Source organism: Thalassophryne amazonica, chromosome 16 (assembly GCF_902500255.1).
Source record: "Thalassophryne amazonica chromosome 16, fThaAma1.1, whole genome shotgun sequence".
In the NCBI taxonomy this organism is placed as follows: Eukaryota; Metazoa; Chordata; class Actinopteri; order Batrachoidiformes; family Batrachoididae; genus Thalassophryne; species Thalassophryne amazonica.
In genome coordinates, this window is record NC_047118.1 from 75,258,657 (window position 1) to 75,282,100 (window position 23,444).

General features: G+C 42.5%; 1 protein-coding gene across 1 annotated transcript in view; it reads left to right on the top strand.

Annotated features, from left to right (window-relative positions):
• Positions 1–23,444, top strand: part of doc2a (double C2-like domains, alpha) — a 221,177-nt gene that overhangs the window by 67,361 nt on the left and 130,372 nt on the right. Inside the window, exon 3 of the mRNA XM_034189703.1 lies at positions 15,977–16,056. Coding sequence (XP_034045594.1) covers positions 15,977–16,056 — 80 coding nt within the window. The remainder of the gene's footprint in view (positions 1–15,976; positions 16,057–23,444) is intronic.

Here is a 23,444-nt window from a genome sequence, read left to right on the forward strand (position 1 = left end):
AGTGTCATGAGTGGATATAAAAGGAGCATCCATCCATATATATATATATATATATATATATATATATATATATATATATATATATATATATATATATATATATATATATATATATAAATAAAAGCTATATATCAGAAAATGATAATATATTTAAATAACACAGCGCATCAATATACTTCATATCAGATCAGAGAGAGAAAGAGAGAGTTCCAAGGCTGTACAAAGCAGAGAGAGAATAAAATGCTATGTAAATGTAAGTTGTCAAATAAATACAAGAACATGACATCCCGCCCCAAACCATATTTAAACATGTACAAACTTGCTCGCGACAATTTTCCAGCTAAAAGCCCTAAAAGAGGACGCTTTTATAATTGGTAGAAAAATAATTTTGATTATCTTGGGATGCAATATGTAAAAACTAGACACATATTTTTATAGTGGAACATTCTTTAAAATAAATAATTATTCCCTAATAACAGGACTTCATCAGTCACTGCATCAAAGTCACAACCACTCAATCACTGGTCACGTCGTTTTTCTGCATCAACAAACAGCCTATAAAATTTAATTTTGATGGAATCATAAACACAGACAGGTGATAGTGTAGTGTGGTTATGTATGTAAGTAGTGAGTTTAGTGTATAAATTCGGGAGAGCAATGCGTGCAACTTAAAATACTGCACAGTTTGAAAACGTGAGTGAATGGATTATTCATAGTGAATGTACCATGCCACTGGCCTTTGTTTTCAGTAATTTTTGGTTATTTTTGCTTACAGTGGTGCAAATAAGTATTTGATCCACTGTCGATTTTGCCTGTTTTCCCACCTACAAAGAATGGAGAGATGTGTAATTTTTATCGTAGGTACACTTCAACTGTGAGAGACAGAATCTAAAAAAAAAAAAAAAAATCCAGTAAATCACATTGTATGATTTTTAAATAATTCATTTGCATTTTATTGTATGAAATAAGTATTTGATACAATAGAAAAACACACCTTAATATTTGGTACAGAAACCTTTGTTTGCAGTTACAGAAGTCAAATGTTTCCTGTAGTTCTTGACCAAGTTTGCACACTGCAGCATGCTTCACAGTTGGGACGGTTTTCTTGGGGTTGTTCTCATCCTCCAAGCACAACGAGTGGAACTGATGCCAAAAAGCTCTATTTTGGTCTCATCTGACCACATGACCTTCTCCCATGCCTCCTCTGGATCATTCAAATGGTCACAGGTGAACGTCAAACGGGCCTGGACATGTGCAGGCGTGAGCAGGTGGACCTTGAGTGGCCTGCAGGATTTTAAACCATGACGGCGTAGTTTGTTACTAATGTAATCTTTGTGACTTTGGTCCCAGCTTTCTTCAAGTCATTGACCAGGTCCTCCTGTGTAGTTCTGGGCTTTCTCAGAATCATCCTTACTCCACGAGGTGAGATCTTGCATGGAGCTCAAAACCGGGGAAGACTGACAGTCATGTGTTTCTTCCATTTTCTAAGAATTGCGCCAGCAGTTGCCTTCTCACCAAGCTGCTTGTCTGTTGTCCTGTAGCCCATCCCAGCCTTGTGCAGGTCTACAGTTTATCCCTGGTGTCCTTAGACAGCTCTTTGGTCTCAGCCATGGTGGACAGGTTGGAGTGTGATTGATTGAGTGTGTAAACAGGTGTCTTTGTAGGTGGGAACAACTTGCAAAATCGACAGTGGATCAAATACTTATTTGCCCCACTGTATTTATTGTTGAAGTGTTGAAGTGAAAGGCCTTGCCACTGGTCTCAGTTTACCATAAGAAATGGTCTATTTGTTTTCCAAAAGAAAAAAAAAAAGCCAAGTCAAACGGACAGAGAGTCAAAGAACTTACTTCAGTGTAATTTATCAGACATAGTAATCCTTGACTTTCCCTCCCCCTCTCCCCTTATACTCAATTTCTTCTGTTGTTTCTATTTTCTTTTCTTCCTTTTTGAAGCCCAAAAATGGATAGTTTTCTTCGCACTGTTTTATGTCCACAGCCATGTTTCACCTGGCTGCGGAAAATAGATGGTTATTGTGGAAATGTAGGGATGGACTGGTTGTCCCCAAACAGCCTCAGCATGTTCCCAAATTTCACTTGTTATTCTTATAGATTTACTTTGATTGGATGTAATTACATTCAAATTACAACCTGACAGTTTGAACCATAAACTGATGTTCAATATTTACTTTCAAGCTCGAAAAACTCTGACAGTGTCCAAATACTTATGGACTTAACTGTATGAGGGGACATGAAATGTTCTGCAGTGAGTGCTGCGATCAATACCTTAATCAGTAAGTGAAGCGTCTAATTAATATGACAACAGAACTGATAAATCAGAGGAACAACTGATGAATGATTCATGTGTCAAAAAATAATTAATAATTCATCAGGGAAACCAGAACCTGATGGACAGGATCAGCTTAGTGCTGAAGGAAACTTGAAGGAGTCTCACTAAAGCGCCACAAACGCATTCATTCAAAACTTTTATCAGATTTATTTCCTGCACAAAAAGTGGATTTGCTTCACTTTGATGAATTCTTCACTATTTTTGTTCCTCAGTAATGAGGCTTCAGATGGTCGGCAACAGGAAAGACAGTGTAGCAGTGATATGGTTTCACCCAAAGGCTTTGATCAAGCAAAAGCAATTAATAAAATAAAAGTAAAATTCTGTGCATTTTCTGCACAGCACCGTTTTTTTTTTCTTTCTTTTTTCCACAGCTGTTACAGCAAGCATCCACTGGGCTTGGTACCAAGTGGTGGGTGGAATCAAATCCAGCAGCATTTGAATTTTAACAAAGTACACAGACGTGTGCGTGTGAATGCTGCACAGCTTTTTGATTTCCACATCTCAGTAAGATGCACAGATGGTGCAAAGCCACAGTTTGCTGCTTCATTCTCTTCATTTTACATCTGGAGCTGATCCACATCATCTCCTGAGACATACCAAACAGTCCACTTCTGACAGCATGCTCAAGAGCACTCAGGCAGTGGCAACAGGTGCATCCAAGATCCTCACTAATCCAGAACTCATTCAGTTCTGCTGTCATCAACCACTTTCTCATAACGTGAACACTGTTTAATGTTGACAGCTCACAGTATCATGTTTGATTCTTTGTCTGAGGTTTGTGAAGTCAAGGGATTTAAAGGGTGTGTTTAAAGGGGGCGTGCTTTCGCAGAGTCCACTCCGGTGAGTTCTGTGGCAGTTTCAAACAGTTGTTGGGGATCTTAATCTTCTTTTTTTTTTTCTTTGACCTCTTTCAATTTCTTTAACATTGTAAAACAAATTTTCTGTTTATCTTGCTCTTTAAGAATCTTACTTAATGACATCACAATCAGATGAGGACAAAAAGGCAATTCCATAATAACACAATATCAAATGACCGCAATATCTGGCTATATTTTAGCATTAAAAATTTGCTTTGATTGTTGTTGTAGAATAACCCGAAAGACTCGTCTGTTGTCAGCTGTGCAGGGTGATTATAGTCAGTCATTATTACGTCTGCAAAGGACGTAATAAAATCATTAGTGTTTATTTATTTGTCTGTCTGATTTGTCTTTATTTATTTATCACTTCCTGTTCTGGAGCACAGCGGTGTTTTTCTGTATCTGTTAGCTGTTTAATCTGTGCAGTTAGATTGATCTAGTTACCTAGATAACGATTTGTTTCACAGTGTAATCTTCACGTGCCTTAACTAAAGCACTCCCTCTGCTGAATCACCTCTAAATTATTTACACATTATTCACTTTGTGTGTTTTTAGGAATCCGCTAGCTTAGCACAGCTACTAGCTCTTAGCCGGTTTAGCATGGCGGCTTCTCCTGTCTCTCCCGCACGTTTCTGCACTGGGTGTGAAATGTTTAGTTATTCCTTGGCCTCCTTTAGCAGTAATGGTACTTGTAATAAGTGTAGCTTATTCGTAGCTTTGGAGGCCAGGCTGGGCAAATTGGAGACTCGGCTCCACACCTTGGAAAATCCTACAGCTAGCCAGGCCCCTGTAGTCGGTGCGGACCAAGGTAGCTTAGCCGCCGTTAGTTCCCCTCCAGCAGACCCCGAGCAGCCGGGAAAGCAGGCCGACTGGGTGACTGTGAGGAGGAAGCGTAGCCCTAAACAGAAGCCCCGTGTACACCGCCAGCCTGTTCACATCTCTAACCGTTTTTCCCCACTCTGCAACACACCCACCGAGGAACAAACTCTGGTTATTGGCGACTCTGTTTTGAGAAATGTGAAGTTAGCGACACCAGCAACCATAGTCAATTGTCTTCCGGGGGCCAGAGCAGGTGACATTGAAGGAAATTTGAAACTGCTGGCTAAGGCTAAGTGTAAATTTGGTAAGATTGTAATTCACGTCGGCAGTAATGACACCCGGTTACGCCAATCGGAGGTCACTAAAATGAATATTGAATCGGTGTGGAGGTCACTAAAATGAATATTGAATCGGTGTGTAACTTTGCAAAAACAATGTCGGACTCTATAGTTTTTCTGGGCCCCTCCCCAATCGGACCGGGAGTGACATGTTTAGCCGCATGTTCTCCCTGAATTGCTGGCTGTCTGAGTGGTGTCCAAAAAATGAGGTGGGCTTCATAGATAATTGGAAAAGCTTCTGGGGAAAACCTGGTCTTGTTAGGAGAGACGGCATCCATCCCACTTTGGATGGAGCAGCTCTCATTTCTAGAAGTCTGGCCAATTTTCTTAAATCCTCCAAACCGTGACTATCCAGGGTTGGGACCAGGAAGCAGAGTTGTAGTCTTACACACCTCTCTGCAGCTTCTCTCCCCCTGCCATCCCCTCATTACCCCATCCCCGTAGAGACGGTGCCTGCTCCCAGACCACCAATAACCAGTAAAAATCTATTTAAGCATAAAAATTCAAAAAGAAAAAATAATATAGCACCTTCAACTGCACCACAGACTAAAACAGTTAAATGTGGTCTATTAAACATTAGATCTCTCTCTTCTAAGTCCCTGTTAGTAAATGATATAATAATTGATCAACATATTGATTTATTCTGCCTTACAGAAACCTGGTTACAGCAGGATGAATATGTTAGTTTAAATGAGTCAACACCCCCGAGTCACACTAACTGCCAGAACGCTCGTAGCACGGGCCAAGGTGGAGGATTAGCAGCAATCTTCCACTCCAGCTTATTAATTAATCAAAAACCCAGACAGAGCTTTAATTCATTTGAAAGCTTGACTCTTAGTCTTGTCCATCCAAATTAGAAGTCCCAAAAACCACTTTTATTTGTTGTTATCTATCATCCACCTGGTCGTTACTGTGAGTTTCTCTGTGAATTTTCGGACCTTTTGTCTGACTTAGTGCTTAGCTCAGATAAGATAATTATAGTGGGCGATTTTAACATCCACACAGATGCTGAGAATGACAGCCTCAACACTGCATTTAATCTATTAGACTCGATTGGCTTTGCTCAAAATGTAAATGAGTCCACCCACCACTTTAATCATACCTTAGATCTTGTTCTGACTTATGGTATGGAAATTGAAGACTTAACAGTATTCCCTGAAAACCCCCTTCTGTCTGATCATTTCTTAATAACATTTACATTTACTCTGATGGACTACCCAGCAGTGGGGAATAAGTTTCATTACAGTAGACGTCTTTCAGAAAGCGCTGTAACTAGGTTTAAGGATATGATTCCTTCTTTATGTTCTCTAATGCCATATACCAACACAGGGCAGAGTAGCTACCTAAACTCTGTCAGTGAGATAGATTATCTCGTCAATAGTTTTATATCCTCATTGAGGACAACTCTGGATGCTGTAGCTGCTCTGAAAAAGAGAGCCTTAAATCAGAGGTGCCTGACTCCATGGTATAACTCACAAACTCGCAGCTTAAAGCAGATAACCTGTAAGTTGGAGAGGAAATGGCGTCTCACTAATTTAGAAGATCTTCACTTAGCCTGGAAAAAGAGTCTGTTGCTCTATAAAAAAAAAAACCCTCCATAAAGCTAGGACATCTTACTACTCATCACTAATTGAAGAAAATAAGAACAACCCCAGGTTTCTTTTCAGCACTGTAGCCAGGCTGACAAAGAGTCAGAGCTCTATTGAGCCGAGTATTCCTTTAACTAGTAATGACTTCATGACTTTCTTTGCTAATAAAATTTTAACTATTAAAGAAAAAATTACTCATAACCATCCCAAAGACATATCGTTCTCTTTGGCTGCTTTCAGTGATGCCGGTATTTGGTTAGACTCTTTCTCTCCGATTGTTCTGTCTGAGTTATTTTCATTAGTTACTTCCTCCAAACCATCAACATGTCTATTAGACCCCATTCCTACCAGGCTGCTCAAGGAAGCCCTACCATTAATTAATGCTTTGATCTTAAATATGATCAATCTATCTTTATTAGTTGGCTATGTACCACAGGCTTTTAAGGTGGCAGTAATTAAACCCTTACTTAAAAAGCCATCACTTGACCCAGCTATCTTAGCTAATTATAGGCCAATCTCCAACCTTCCTTTTCTCTCAAAAATTCTTGAAAGGGTAGTTGTAAAACAGCTAACTGATCATCTGCAGAGGAATGGTCTATTTGAAGAGTTTCAGTCAGGTTTTAGAATCCATCATAGTACAGAAACAGCATTAGTGAAAGTTACAAATGATCTTCTTATGGCCTCAGACAGTGGACTCATCTCTGTGCTTGTTCTGTTAGACCTCAGTGCTGCTTTTGATACTGTTGACCATAAAATTTTATTACAGAGATTAGAGCATGCCATAGGTATTAAAGGCACTGCGCTGCGGTGGTTTGAATCATATTTATCTAATAGATTACAATTTGTTCATGACCGTTGGGGTTTTTCCGTAATTATTGTATGGCTTTGCCTTGCAATATAAAGCGCCTTGGGGCAACTGTTTGTTGTGATTTGGCGCTATATAAATAAAATTGATTTGATTTGATTTGTCTGTCTGTCTGTCTGTCTGTTAGCAAGATTATGTCAAAACTACTTCATGGATTCTCATCAAATTTGCACCACAGATAGATATTAGGGCATGAAAGACAACACTGCATTTTGGAGGTGATCCGGATTAGCAGATGTCAGAATTGTCTGATTGCTCTTGTCAACTTTGAGTTCACCTTCTAGTTTTCACTATGGATGTCGATTCTTTAAAACTTACCACTTTTGTTAAATTGTTGTTCTGCTTCATTTAGTTTTTAATCACAGCTATTTGGTGAAAAACTGAAGATGCTGTCAGGCATTTTGAAAGTTACAACAAATTTCAGAAAACACGAAACAGAATAATCACACAAAAGGTCAACAGAGCTGAAATCAGTACTGAAGTGAAAAAATGAAAAGCACTACGGTCAGAAAAAAAATTAAAACAGCAATGAGGTGGGAAAAGCATGGGAAAGGTTAACATGGTGCCTCCTTGAGTCTGTATGGATGCTATTACCTACAGCTTTGTTTTAAGCGCTTGCATGAACAAGTACTCACCCTACTGAACCATCCATCCATCTGTTTTCAATACCTGCTTATTCCAGTTAGAGTCACAGGGGTGCTGGAGTTTATCCCAGCAGTCATAGGGCATGAGGTACACCCTGGACAGGATGCCAGTCTGTCACAGGGCCACATATAGAACAAATTCACACACGCACCACACCTACGGTCAATTTAGAGTCATCATTTCACCTAACCTACATGTCTTTGGATGGTACAAGGAATTTGTCCCACATACAATAGAAAAATACTGCAGCTAGCAATAATCTACCAGAATATCCATTCATGTTAGCACCAAGCAGCAGTGGACTAACAAAAAGTGCTAAACTGTCCCACACTTCACCAACATTCCACTAACAACTGGATGAAATGAGTCTGAGACTGTCAGGCGTAGTGGAGGCATGGCTCAAATGGGGTAGGACACAAATACAAACTCTCACACGCTGATGGAATAAGAAAAAAGGTTTAATGTAGAAAACAAGCAGAGATTCGGTACACAGGTGGTCAAGCAGCAAGGCAGAGTTAGCAGACAGTCAAGAGGCTAAGGCGTGGTCCAAGAAACAAGCAGAGGTCACAAATACATGGCGTGGTGGAGTTCAGGAGCACAGACAAACTCAAGATCGAAAACAAGACAGGCAGTAAAACAAGGCAAAACAGGACTGGAAAAAGGCTGGAATGCGAATGGAAATTCAATGAACTGGCAGCGAGGAGGCAAAGACAATGGACTTAAATAGAACAAGTTGTGATTAGGAAATGAGACACAGGTGTGAGGGACCAATCAGGAAGGGGGCATCGCAAACAAAAGGGCAAAACACACCCATACCAAACCCTGAACACCAAACAAGAGCATGCAGTAAGACAAAAGCAAAGTGAACAGGACCCAACTAAAAGATGAACCCAAAACCACAGTGATCTAAACAAAATACCAAAACCAAAGATGAACAAAACCCAAGTCCTAATACACTCACTCACTCATCTTCAACCCCATGACCCAATCTGGGATCAGGTCGCGGGGGTAACAGCTCTAGCAGGGGACCCCAGATTTCCCTTTCCCATGCCACATTGACCACCTCTGACTGGGGGATCCCAAGGTGTTCCCAGGCCATTGTGGAGATATAATCTCTCCACCTAGTCCCGGGTCTTCCCCGGGGTCTCCTTCCAGATGAACATGCCTGGAATCTGACTGGGGGATCGCAAGGTGTTCCCAGGCCATTGTGGAGATATAATCTCTCCACCTAGTCCTGGGTCTTCCCCAGGGTCTCCTTCCAGATGAACATGCCTGGAACACCTCCCTAGGGAGGCACCCAGAAGGCATCTTTACCAGATGCCCGAACCACCTCAGCTGGCTCCGTTCAATGTGAAGGAGCAGTGGCTCTACTCCGAACTCCCCACGGATGACTGAACGTCTCACCCTATCTCTAAGGGAGACACCAGCCACCCTCCTAAGGAAGCCCATTTCGGCTACTTGTACCCACAATCTAGTTCTTTCAGTTATGACCCAACCCTCATGACAATAGGTGAGAGTAGGAATGAAGATTGACCAGTAGATCAAGAGCTTCACCTTTTGGCTCAGCTCCCCTGTTCGTCACAACAGTACGGTAGAGCATGTAACACCGCCCCTGCTGCGCTGATTCTCTGGCCAATCTCACGCTTCATTGTCCACTCACTCATGAACAAGACTCCGAGGTACTTGAACTCCTTCACTTGGGGCAAGACCATATTCTCTACCTGTAGTAGGCAATCCATCGGTTTCCTGCTGAGAACCATCGCCTCAGATTTAGAGGTGCTGATCCTCATCCCAGCCGCTTCACACTCAGGTGTGAACTGATCCAGTGAGTGTTGGAGGTCACCGACCGATGAAGCCAACAGGACCACATCATCTGCAAAAAGCAGTGATGAGACCCTGAGCCGACCAAACTGGAAACCCTCCTCCTTGATATCCTGGCCATGAATATCGCAAACAGGATTGGTGACAAGGCGCAGGCCTGGCAGAGGCCAGCTCCCACAGGAAACTAGTCTGACTTACTGCTGAGGAACCGAACACTCCTCTCGCTTTGTGAGTACAGAGATTGGATGACCCTGAGGATGGACCACCTCACTCCATACTCCTGCAGCACCTCTCACAGTATCTCCCAGGGTACCCGAACATATGCCTTCTCCAAGTCCACAAAACACATGTAGACTGGATGGGCATACTCCCAGGCACTCTCCAGGATCCTTGTGAGAGTGAAGAGCTGGTCAGTTGTTCCAGGACCAGGACAGAACCCGCATTGTTTCTCTTCAATCAGAGGTTCGACGATCAGCCGAACCCTCCTTTCCAGCACCTTGGAGTAGACTTTACCAGGGAGGCTGAGTAGTGTGATGCCCCTGTAGTTGACACACACTCTCTGGTCCCCCTTTTTAAATATGGGGACCACCACCCCAGTTTGCCATTCCTTAGTCACTGTCGCAGACCTCAACACAATGTTAAAGAGATGTCTCATCCAAGACAATCCCTCCACACACAGAGCCGTCAGCATTTCTGGATGGATCTCATCAACCCCCGGGGCCTTGCCACTGCGGAGTTGTTTGACTACCTCAGTGACTTCCACCAGGGAAACTGACAAAAATCCTCCATTAGCTTCCAGCTCTGCCCCTACTATAAAGGGCGCTTTGGTCTGATGCAGGAGTCTCTCAAAGTGTTCCTTCCCGTGGTGGATTACATCCTCAGTTGAGGTCAACAGAGTCCCATCCTTACTGTAGACAGCTTGGATGGTTCCTGATTTTCCCCTCCTGAGATGCCTCACAGTCCGCCAGAAGCACCTTGGTGCCGACCGAAAGTCCTTTTCCATGGTTGCTCCTAACTCCTCCCACACACACTGCTTTGCCTTCCCCACAGCAGAGGCTGCTGCCCTTCAGGACTGTCGATGCATTACGACTGCCTCCTGAGTCCTCCGAGATTAACATATCCCAGAAGAACTCTTTCTTCAGTCGAACGGCTTCCCTGACCACTGGTGTCCACCACGGTGTTTGATGGTTGCCGCCCCTTGAGGCACCTAAGACTTTCAGGCCACAGCTACTCGCTGCATCTTCAGCAATGGAAGCTTTGAACATTGCCCATTCTGGTTTAACCAACCTCCACAGGGATGCTAGAAAAAGCTCCACCGGAGGTGTGAGTTGAAGATCTGTCGGACAGATCTTCCAGATTTTCCCAGTTTGGGCTTACCAGGTCTGTCCAAAGTCCTCTCCCATCCTCTGATCCAACTCACCACCAGATGGTGATCAGTTAACAGCTCTGCCCCTTTCTTCACCCAATTGTCCAGAACATGCAGCCTCAGATCAGATGATATGACCACAAAATCTATCATTGATCTTCGGCCTAGGGTGCTCTGGTACCATGTACACTTATGAGCATCCTTATGTTCGAACATGGTGTGACTAGCACAGAAGTCCAATAACAAATGACCATTCAAGGTTTAGATCGGGGAGGCTGTTCCTCACAATCACGCCTCTCCAGGTGTCTCTGTCATTGCCCACATGTACATTGAAGTTCCCGAGCAGAACAATGGAGTCCCCCACAGGAGCACAGCTCTGTTCAGGGACTCCAAGAAGGCCGAATACTCCAAACTGCTGTTCCATGCATACGCACAAACAACAGTCAGAGTTTCCCCCCAGCACCCGAAGGTGCAGGGAGGCAACCCTCTCATCTACCAGGGTAAATTCCAATGTAGCGGCGCTGAGCCAGGGAAATGTGAGTATCCCCACACCCGCCCAGCGCCTCACACCCTGGGCAACTCCAGAGAAGAATAAGGTCCAACTCCTATCAAGGAGAGTGGTTCTGGAGCTGAGGCTGTGTGTGGAGGTGAGGCCCACCAGATCTAACTGGTATCGCTCCACCTCCCACACAAGCTCTGGCTCCTTCCTCCACAGCGAGGTGACGTTCCACACCCACAGAGTTATCCCCTGCCGCCTGGGTCTGGTCCACCAAGGCCCTCGACTTTCACTGCCACCCATGGGACAGAGCACCCGACACCAGCGAATCCCCCTGTGGGTGGTGAGCCCACAGAGTGGAAATGGAAGGTCCACATTGCCTTTTCGGGCTGTGCCCGACTGGGCTACATGGCAAGCCCAGCCACCAGGCACTCGCTGACGGGCCCTACATCCAGGCCTGTCTCCAGAGGGGGGCCCCGGGCTTCCTCCGGGCTGGGTCACATTTCCTGTGCCTCATTTTGTCATGGTGTCTTGTGAACCATTCTTAGTCCGGCCTCTTGCCTGAGACCAATTTGCCATGAGACACCCTACCAGGAGCACAAAGACTCCAAACAACACAGCTCTCAGGTTCATAGTGGCACACAAACCTCTCCACCATGATAAGGTGATGGTTCCTGGAGAGGGTCCTAATACATAAGAAATAAAATAAAGAAGACCCATCACCAAGGAATGAGGAATGAAAGAACTTAAAATGGATCAACAAGAAAACTAAGGCTAAGACAAAACTAGAAGAGAACTCACATGTGGCAAAAAAAAAAAAAAATAAATAAATAATAATAATAGGTGATACAATTAATGATTACATAATCGCGCAAAATAAAGGCTGGACAGAAACTACAATGGAACTAGACACATGGTTAAGCTATGATAAACAGAAAATTAATGATAAACAGAAAACAAAACCAGTGCTTTCAATATAACAAACAGAAAATCAAAGACTGAGGATCAAAGAGGGAGTGCATAGATACAGACATGAGGCAAAATCAGAACAAGTTCTGCCTTTTCACATCTTGCGTTCCTACCACACCTCAGTTTGCCATGGCAACTCAAGTGTATCACATTCAACACACACACACACACACACACACACATATATATATATAGAGATAGATAGATAGTGCAGCGGATAACTGAAAAAATGCTTCAAATGGTGATGCAAGCACCAAATTTGGCACACATACTCCTTAGACATTACTCTTTTAAAAATACACCCATGTGAACTTTCAATAGGCGGCCAAGAAGGGGTCAATTGAAGTATTACACAGGGGTCAAAATTTAAAAATGCTCCAATCATATTGAAAGATATTTCATATTATTTGTCTGATCATAAAGTGAATGAATGGTCTGGAGTTATGGGGTAAAAACAGCAAGAACACTGAGAAAGGTCAATTTCAGTTTGTACAGGGGTCAAAAGTTAAAGTAGCTCCAATTTTGGTAAAAAAAAGTGGTGCAAATTACTTGTTGAGGTAATAGGATTAATAAATGGAATAGTTTTGACTGTGTTGTGTGCTTGGTTTGCAAAGTAAAGGTTAAACAATATAAGCATCCATCCATTGGATTCTATGACGTGACATATGCTACCCTGTAACATGATAACTAAGCATGATACATGATGCAAACTATTCCTTTTTAAAACCGTATTCACCCAACTAATAATTTGCATCACGTTTTACCAAAATTGGAGCAACTTTAACTTTTGACCCCTGTACAAGTTGAAATTGACCTTTCTCAGTGTTCTTGCTGTTTTTACCCCATAACTCGGGAACATTCATTCACAGATAGTCCAAACTATACCTTTTTGGAATCTTTATGATCAGACAAATAATATGGAATACCTTTCAATATGACTGGAGCATTTTTAAATTTTGACCCCTGTGTAATACTTCAATTGACCCCTTCTTGGCCGCCTATTGAAAGTTCACGTGGGTACCCGGCATTTTTAAAAGAGTAATGTCTAAGGAGTATGTGTGCCAAATTTGGTGCTTGCATCACCATTTGAAGGATCCCTCAGTAAATATTCACTTATCTGCTGTACTAAGAGGAGGTATGTTGAGTTGTTTGCTTGAGTTGTTTGCGGTGGGGGGTAGATGGGGTTGTTTTGTTGTCCGGGGGGTGGGGGGTGGGGGGGGTTATGGGAGTATGTCTGCGTGTGAATATGTGTGTGTGTGTGTGTGTGTGTGTGTGTGTGTGTGTGTGTGTGTGTGTGTGTGTGTGTGTGTGTCCATGGGTGTTTGCAGTACATATGGCCCAGGGGAAGACATTGTTTGTCAGCCTGCTGATATGGGACTTTGTTGACCTGTAGCACCTCCCTGAGGCCAGCAAGTCAAACAGGGGGTAGGTGGGATGTGAGGGGTCTCCTGTGATCCTAAGGCAGCAGGATGTGCCAATGTTTTCCTGGCTGGCCAGAGGGCAGACAATAATCTTTAGGGCACTGCATATGACCCTTTACACCACCTTTCTGTCCTCAGCTGTGGAGCCTGTGTACCACACACCTAGACAGTATGTCAGTACGCTCTCCACTGAGGAGTCATTGGAGGCCAGCAGCAACGTCTTGTCCAGGTAGTCCTGAGGACACGCAGGAAGTGTCAGCGCTGCAGAGCCTTCTTAACCAGAGCCCTGATGTTGGAGGTCCAAGTATGGTCTGTGGAGATGTGTGTGCCCAGAAACCTGAAGGCGGTGATAGTTTCTACCTGTTCTCCATTTATGAGGCAGGGGGGTGTTGGTCCTGTCTGTTTTTCCTGAAGTCCATGATGAGTTATTTTGTCTTATGAATGTTCAGGGTTAGCCTGTTCTCTGAGCACAAGAGCGACAGCGACAAAATAGGGATCATAAGTTTCAATGCCCACACAAAAGCAAACCATTATGATAACTACCACACATCCCCAAAAATATGTTTTAATAAACACCCAAACCAAGGTTAGCCTGTTAGCTTAGCTTGTCAGTAAATTGAAGATCATCAGAATCTGGATCAAATGCAAAGTCTTATATAATTAAGCATTTTCATTAGCAATCATCCAAAAATCATTTATTTCTCATCCTTGCGACTTACACGTTGTAGCGTGTTACATGTTACTGCATGACTGTCACAAGTTTTTGTTGTGTTCATATTCATGCTACAGGTGGAGAATCTTGGACTCCTTTGTCAGTAATATAATTTGTGCCGCCTGCTGATGTACAACCCCAATTTCAATGAAGTTGGGACGTTGTGTAAAATATAAATAAAACAGAACACAATGATTTGCAAATCCTTTTCAACCTATATTCAATTGAATACACCACAAAGACAAGATATTTAATGTTCAAACTGATAAACTTTGTTTTTGTGCAAATATTTGCTCATTTTGAAATGGATGCCTGCAACACGTTTCAAAAAAGTTGGGACAGGGCAACAGAAGACTGGGAAAGTTGATGAATGCTCAAAAAACACCTAATTGGAAACAGGTGAGTGTCATGATTGGGTATAAAAGGAGCATCCCCAAAAGGCTCAGCTGTTCACAACCAAAGATGAGGCGAGGATCACCAGTGAACAACCGCATGAAAAAATAGTCCAGCAGTTTAAGAACAATGTTTCTCAACGTTCAGTTGCAAGAAATTTAGGGATTCCATCATCTACAGTCCATAATATAATCAGAAGATTCAGAGAATCCCGAGAACTTTCTACGCATAAGCAGCAAGGCCGAAAACCAACACTGAATGCCCGTGACCTTCGATCCCTCAGGTGGCACTGCATTAAAAACCGATATCATTGTGTACAGGATCTTACTGTGTGGAGTCAGAAACACTTCAGAAAACCATTGTCAGTTAACACAGTTCATCGCTACATCTTCAAGTGCAAGTTAAAACTCTACCATGCAAAGTGAAAGCCATACATCTACAACATCCAGAAACACTGCTGCCTTCTCTGGACCCGAGGTCATTTGAAATGGACAGACGCAAAGTGGAAAAATGTGCTGTGGTCTGATGAGTCCACATTTCATATTGCTTTTGGAAATCATGGACGTCGTGTCCTCCAGACAAAAGAGGAAAAAGACCACCCAGATTGTTACCAGCGCAAAGTTGAAAAGCCAGCATCTGTGATGGTATAGGGGTGTGTTAGTGCCCATGGCATGGGCAACTTACACATCTGTGATGGCACCATCAATGCTGAAAGGTACATCCAGGTTTTGGAGCGACACATGCTGCCATCCAAGCAATGTCTTTTTCAGGGACGTCCCTGCTTATTTCAGCAAGACAATGCCAAGCCACATTCTCCACGTGTTACAACAGTGTGGCTTCGTAGTAAAAGAGTGTGGGTACTAGACTGGCCTGCCTGCAGTCCAGACTTGTCACCCATTGAAACTGTTGACTGTTGAACAACTGAAGCTGTACATCAAGCAAGAATGGGAAAGAATTCCACCTACAAAACTTCAACAATTAGTGTCCTCAGTTCCCAAACACTTATTGAGTGTTGTCAGAAGGAAAGGTGATGTAACACAGTGGTAAACATACCACTGTCCCAGCTTTTTTGAAACGTGTTGCAGGCATCCATTTCAAAATGAGCAAATATTTGCACAAAAACAATAAAGTTTATCAGTTTGAACATTAAATATCTTGTCTTGGTGGTGTATTCAATTGAATATAGGTTGAAGAGGATTTGCAAATGATTGTATTCTGTTTTTATTTACATTTTACACAACATCCCAACTTCATTGGAATTGGGATTGTAATACTTACAGTGTAAATCATGTGTTTTGATGATTTATGGACATTTTCTGTCTCTGCTGGTCTTTTCCAGCTGCTCTGGGAACTCTGGAGTTTGAGCTGCGATATGAGCAGAGTTCCAGTGAACTGCACTGCACGGTTCTCCGGGCCAAGGTACCAACATTCTACCACTACCAATCAGCCTGATGGTACAAGAATGCAGTTTTTTGTTTCAAGCCTGTTTCATGACGGAAAGTGGATCAGAGCAGCTTACATGTCATGTGTGGGCCAATAATCTGACAGATCTAGATCTCCCTTTGGGTGCAGAACTCATGTGCTAAATACGAGGTCTGTTAGAAAAGTATTGGACCTTTTTATTTTTTTCAAAAACCTGATGGATTTGAATCACGTGTGCTTGCATGAGCCAACCTTGAACCTTCGTGCGCATGCGTGAATTTTTTCACGCCTGTCGATTGCGTCATTTGATGGGTGGAGTCTCTCTGCGTTTTTTCTTTGCAAGAAAATGGCGGAACGACTGGAGCAGCGCGACTGCATCAAATTTTGCCAGAAATTGGGCGACAGCCAGGCGGAAACCATTTGGATTATTCAGACGGCTTTCGGTGATGATCCTATGGGCATCACACAGATTAAGGAGTGGTACAACCGCTTTAAAGACGGCCGCACAACGGTGGAGAGCGAGCTGCACTCCGGGCGGCCATCAACATGCTGAAATGACCGGATCATTTCCAAAGTGAATGCTGTGGTGATGTGGGACCGCCGTGTGACTATCCGATTTTTCGGCACATTCCACTGTGACAGAAGATTTTGCCATGAAAAGAGTGGCAACGAAATTCATTGGCACGAAGCTGATGGTGCAGCAAAAGCGCTTTCGTGTTGAAGCCTCACAGGACATGTTGTGACATACCCACCTCTTCCACAATTTCTCGGATAGTCACACGACTGAAAAGCCACCAAAAGCCGTCTGAATATTCCAAATGGTTTCCACCTGGCTGTTGCCCAGTTTCTGGCAAAATTTGATGCATCAAATTTTGCTCCAGTCATTCCGCCATTTCCTTGCAAAGAAAAAACGATGAGAGACTCCACCCATCCTCACACAAAGGGTGCTTACAAGCAAATGACACAATCGACAGGCGTGAAAAAATTCACACATGCGCACGAAGGTTCAAGGTTGGCTCATGCAAGCACACGTGATTCAAATCCATCAGGTTTTTGAAAAAAATTAAAAGGTCCGATACTTTTCTAACAGACCTCGTATCTAGACTAGCACAGTTACACGAGCTACATTAGTCAGAATGTAAGCATGTAGCTAGCTCGAGAAGGAGGTTGGTGACCAGCGGTGGGCACAGTTCTGCTAATCCATTAACTGCTAATTAGCAAAGCTAACTTTTTCATTAGCGTATTAACTTTTTAACTAACTCTGAAATCCGTCAGCGGACCAATTAGCTTCCGCTAAATTTAGTTCCACTAACATTCAGTTTTTTTCCTGGTAAAGTGAATAAAGTTTAATGGTCAAAAATGTTTGTAAATCCTAAAATCATACATGTTAGTTCCTGTCTGCTGTGTGTCTGCAACAGCCAGGCTGGTGTTCTGTCAAGATGAGCTCCCGTAGCGTCAAGTGTAGCTTCCACATCGAGATGGGCTTCCCGAGGTCTGGCGACAGTGTTCTGCTTTGACAACAGCATGTACATGCAAATCTACGTTTTTAAAGGGAAAAGACACTTATTGCTGTAGATTTGTGTAAAGACAACCTACTTGGGTTTTCTTCGGTGTGGAAGGTCAACACGACGGGTGAGGTGTAGATTTGACCTCACCAATCCCGTTGAACACAACACGGGTGAGCAGTTCCTGTAACAGTTTATAAATATAATACAGAGATAAACTGTGACTTTAATATTGCGATTCATTTTTTTGTGCATTTGTTTTGTGTTTGTGAACGCTATACGGGTGACCCGTAGCACTGTTAACGGCTTATAAATATATAATATAGAGATAAATGGGACTACTAATACTGTGATTTGCTGCTTTTGATAAAGATGATGATAGTGTTTGGGGTTTTATTTTTTTATTTATTTATATTTCTTGGGTTCAGTTTGTGTTTGTCATCCTGGTAATGCGTGACTTATGTGAATTGACCTTTGAATTTACCCAGCAGCCCCTGCAGCACTTAAACTCGAAACTGGCTTATCAGTAGCCGACAGTGTAAGCCGATGTGGCTGAACCAAGTCAATACTAAAAGTTAGTGGTTAGCGGTAACTTCCGCTAAATGTTTTTGCGGTTTATCGGTTTAGCCTTATAAAAGTTGATGCAAAAGCGAGAGAAGTAACGTAATGTAATTCTACCAGTATTTCCTTTGGTTCCACCACCTGATCTGGTGGAATAAAAGGAAGGCCAGTTCTGGTGGGTTTTCCCACCTCTGATGTTTGGACTGTTTTCCTGCCGTCACGCTCACTATTAACCCAACACTATTAACCCAACACTGTGTTTCCACCTAGATGATCTTTGTGAACAGACTTTTATTAATCACCCAAGCAGACAGCCAATCCATCCCCAACCTCTCCAAAGTAACCACCTATCTGCTGCAGACAGGTGAAACATAGGTATGTCTTTGGCATTCTCCAGCTGCTGAAGTCCTCCACACCAAGATGCTGGACCATGTCCAGAGAAACACCCCACATGGACAAACATGTTGGAGCTGATGTTCTCTCACAATATAAATGATACTCCTCATCTTAGTGTCCCAAAGTAACTGTTAGTTTGACACAAAGTCATTCCAGCTGTACCAAAGGATCCTCCAAGGAGACCTGGTACCAAAGATGTCCAGGCATCACCTTCAATCACTGGTTAGAGTCCAATTCTCAAGAGAATTGGACAAGAAGCACAAAAGTTTCTAAAGACAAACCTTCATTCTTATGCAAAGATATTGGCATCACCAAACACCTCTAAGCAGAGACAACTCTATAAATTCTTCCAAATTGTCTCTGGGTGTCAAAAATTGAGGACCCAGAGACACGAATGTCGCTGCTGAGATAAGTGAATGTCTCTAGAAGCTCAACACTGTCACCGCATACACACTTGTGATACCAGGAAATCTTTGAAAGCCTGGATATTAGTCTTGATCCAGGATAACAACACTTTGATTCCTCACTGATCTTCTCAAGTGCTGCAATCAGGGTATGATTCTACAAAGAACACAACAAAGTTAAGGTCAGTAAACCTTTCCTCACCAACAAAAGCACCTTTCAGAACCTGACCCAAAACCCAGTATATGATGCAAGCATTGAACAGTATAGGAGCCAGACCATATCCCTGATGTACACCAGAATTCACTGGGAAAGAGTGAGAGACTCCACCTCATTCACAACACCTGTTTATAGGCTGCCTATGATGTCCAGGAACATGTTGGGGATCGTACAAATTCTGAGGCTGTCCCAGAGACCAGCCTGGTCATTTGAACTAAAGGCTTTTATGTTCTCTATTAAAAGAAAGAAGATCCAGGTGATGTTACACAGCTGGAGTGTGATGTGGTTTCAGAGAACATGCTTCCACGAGGAAATCAACTCAATCAATCAACTTTTTTCTTATATAGCGCCAAATCACAACAAACAGTTGCCCCAAGGCGCTCCATATTGTAAGGCAAGGCCATACAATGATTATAAAAAACCCCAACGGTCAAAACGACCCCCTATGAGCAAGCACTTGGCAACAGTGGGAAGGAAAAACTCCCTTTTAACAGGAAGAAACCTCCAGCAGAACCAGGCTCAGGGAGGGGCAGTCTTCTGCTGAGACTGGTTGGGGCTGAGGGAAAAAACCAGGAAAAAGACATGCCGTGAAGGGGGGCAGAGATCGATACTAATGATTAAATGCAGAGTGATGCATACGGAGCAAAAAGAGAAAGAAACAGTGCATCATGGGAACCCCCCCACAATCTACGTCTAAAGCAGCATAACCAAGGGATGGTCCAGGGTCACCCGATCCAGCCCTAACTATAAGCCTTAGCGAAAAGGAAAGTTTTAAGCCTAATCTTAAAAGTAGAGAGGGTATCTGTCTCCCTGATCTGAATTGGGAGCTGGTTCCACAGGAGAGGAGCCTGAAAGCTGAAGGCTCTGCCTCCCATTCTACTCTTACAAACCCTAGGAACTACAAGTAAGCCCGCAGTCTGAGAGCGAAGCGCTCTAATGGGGTAATATGGTACTACGAGGTCCCTAAGATAAGATGGGACCTGATTATTCAAAACCTTATAAGTAAGAAGAAGAATTTTAAATTCTATTCTAGAATTAACAGGAAGCCAATGAAGCGAGGCCAACACGGGTGAGATATGCTCTCTCCTGCTAGTCCCCGTCAGTACTCTAGCTGCAGCATTCTGAACCAACTGAAGGCTTTTTAGGGAACTTTTAGGACAACCTGATAATAATGAATTACAATAGTCCAGCCTAGAGGAAATAAATGCATGAATTAGTTTTTCAGCATCACTCTGAGACAAGACCTTTCTGATTTTAGAGATATTGCGTAAATGCAAAAAGGCAGTCCTACATATTTGTTTAATATGCGCTTTGAATGACATATCCTGATCAAAAATGACTCCAAGATTTCTCACAGTATTACTAGAGATCAGGGAAATGCCATCCAGAGTAACGATCTGGTTAGACACCATGCTTCTAAGATTTGTGGGGCCAAGTACAATAACTTCAGTTTTATCTGAGTTTAAAAGCAGGAAATTAGAGGTCATCCATGTCTTTATGTCTGTAAGACAATCCTGCAGTTTAGCTAATTGGTGTGTATCCTCTGGCTTCATGGATAGATAAAGCTGGGTATCATCTGCGTAACAATGAAAATTTAAGCAATACCGTCTAATAATACTGCCTAAGGGAAGCATGTATAAAGTGAATAAAATTGGTCCTAGCACAGAACCTTGTGGAACTCCATAATTAACTTTAGTCTGTGAAGAAGATTCCCCATTTACATGAACAAACTGTAAGCTATTAGACAAATATGATTCAAACCACCGCAGCGCAGTGCCTTTAATACCTATGACATGCTCTAATCTCTGTAATAAAATTTTATGGTCAACAGTATCAAAAGCAGCACTGAGGTCCAACAGAACAAGCACAGAGATAAGTCCACTGTCCGAAGCCATAAGAAGATCATTTGTAACCTTCACTAATGCTGTTTCTGTACTATGATGAATTCTAAAACCTGACTGAAACTCTTCAAATAGACCATTCCTCTGCAGGTGATCAGTTAGCTGTTTTACAACTACCCTCTCAAGAATCTTTGAGAGAAAAGGAAGGTTGGAGATTGGCCTATAATTAGCTAAGATAGAAGGGTCAAGTGATGGCTTTTTAAGTAATGGTTTAATTACTGCCACCTTAAAGGCCTGTGGTACATAACCAACTAACAAAGATAGATTGATCATATTTAAGATTGAAGCATTAAATAATGGTAGGACTTCCTTGAGCAGCCTGGCAGGAATGGGGTCCAATAAACATGCCGATGGTTTGGACGAAGCAACCAATGAAAATAACTCAGACAGAACAACCGGAAATGACAGAAATCATTTGAGTGAAAGGAAGATTTAATTTCACATTCAAATTTTTCCAGCACAAATTTCTGATTTCTGCAATAATTAAAGCAGCTGTGTTAAATTTAGTTGCATGAATTACTGATTTGATGGCAGTATTTCAGTAATTCAGGTGTTTAAATGAGTCATTTTGCCTGTGTGACGTCTGGTGTCATTGCCAAACCTGATCATGTTGTTAAATCCTGCTGTGCAAATTGTTTTACTTTAGTGCAAATGAAAAAAGCTGCTGTGAATTGTATTTGTATGTTAATTTTGTGATGTGGTGGACACGACGACGTGCAGTACATCTGACCTGACTGTAATGTGAAAACATTTTGAAAGTCTTTCAGTACTTTGGATCTGCGGGAAAACTCTCTGACTGCATCATCACCAAATTTTATTCCTGCAGATGTTAAAGCATAAAAATGTCTTCTCAACTAAAATGCACTTCTTCTTCTTCTTCTTCTTCTTCTTCTTCTTCTTCTTCTTCTTCTTCTTCTTCTTCTTCTTCTTCTTCTTCTTCTTCTTCTTCTCCTTCTCTTTCTTCTTTTTCAATGGAAAAAACAAACAGTTTCAGAAGTGGACAAAGACAAACACCATCCAGGATGTATAAGGTTTGAGGAGATAGTGCAGTATCACGTGGAATGGCACACGTGTCGCTTTGCATCTCAGCTTTGACATTTCTACACAAAAATAAATAACAAAACATGCAGAACCGAAAGGGAACAGAAAACTACCACAAGGGGGGCATTTGATGTCATCCATTTTTTATACCCATTTACTCCAACTGAGGGTCATGGGGGGTTGGAGCCGATCTCAGCAGGCATAGGGCGTGAGGCGGGGTACACCCAGGACAGGACGGCAGTCTGTCCCAGGGCCACATACAGTATAGACAAACAAACACATTCACACGCGCACGCACACCAATTTACAGTTTTCAATCCTGCATGTCTTTGGTTGTGGGAGGAAGCCAGAGCACCTGGAGGGAACCCATGCAAACATGGGGAGAACATGCAAACTCCACATACAGTAGTGTTCAGAATAATAGTAGTGCTATGTGACTAAAAAGATTAATCCAGGTTTTGAGTATATTTCTTATTGTTACATGGGAAACAAGGTACCAGTAGATTCAGTAGATTCTCACAAATCCAACAAGACCAAGCATTCATGATATGTACACTCTTAAGGCTATGAAATTGGGCTATTAGTAAAAAAAAGTAGAAAAGGGGGTGTTCACAATAATAGTAGTGTGGCATTCAGTCAGTGAGTTTATCAATTTTGTGGAACAAACAGGTGTGAATCAGGTGTCCCCTATTTAAGGATGAAGCCAGCACCTGTTGAACATGCTTTTCTCTTTGAAAGCCTGAGGAAAGTGGGACGTTCAAGACATTGTTCAGAAGAACAGTGTAGTTTGATTAAAAAGTTGATTGGAGAGGGGAAAACTTATACGCAGGTGTAAAAAATTATAGGCTGTTCATCTACAATGATCTCCAATGCTTTAAAATGGACAAAAAAACAGAGACACGTGGAAGAAAACAGAAAACAACCATCAAAATGGATAGAAGAATAACCAGAATGGCAAAGGCTCACCTATTGATCAGCTCCAGTATGATCAGAGACAGTCTGGAGTTACCTGTAAGTGCTGTGACAGTTAGAAGACGCCTGTGTGAAGCTAATTTATTTGCAAGAATCCCCCGCAAAGTTCCTCTGTTAAATAAAAGACATGTGCAGAAGAGGTTACAATTTGCTAAAGAACACATCAACTGGACTAAAGCAAAATGGAGGAATATTTTGTGGACTGATGAGAGTAAAATTGTTCTTTTTGGGTCCAAGGGCCGCAGACAGTTTGTGAGACGACCCCCCAAACTCTGAATTCAAGCCACAGTTCACAGTGAAGACAGTGAAGCATGGTGGTGCAAGCATCATGATATGGGCATGTTTCTCCTACTATGGTGTTGGGCCTATATATCGTATACCAGGTATC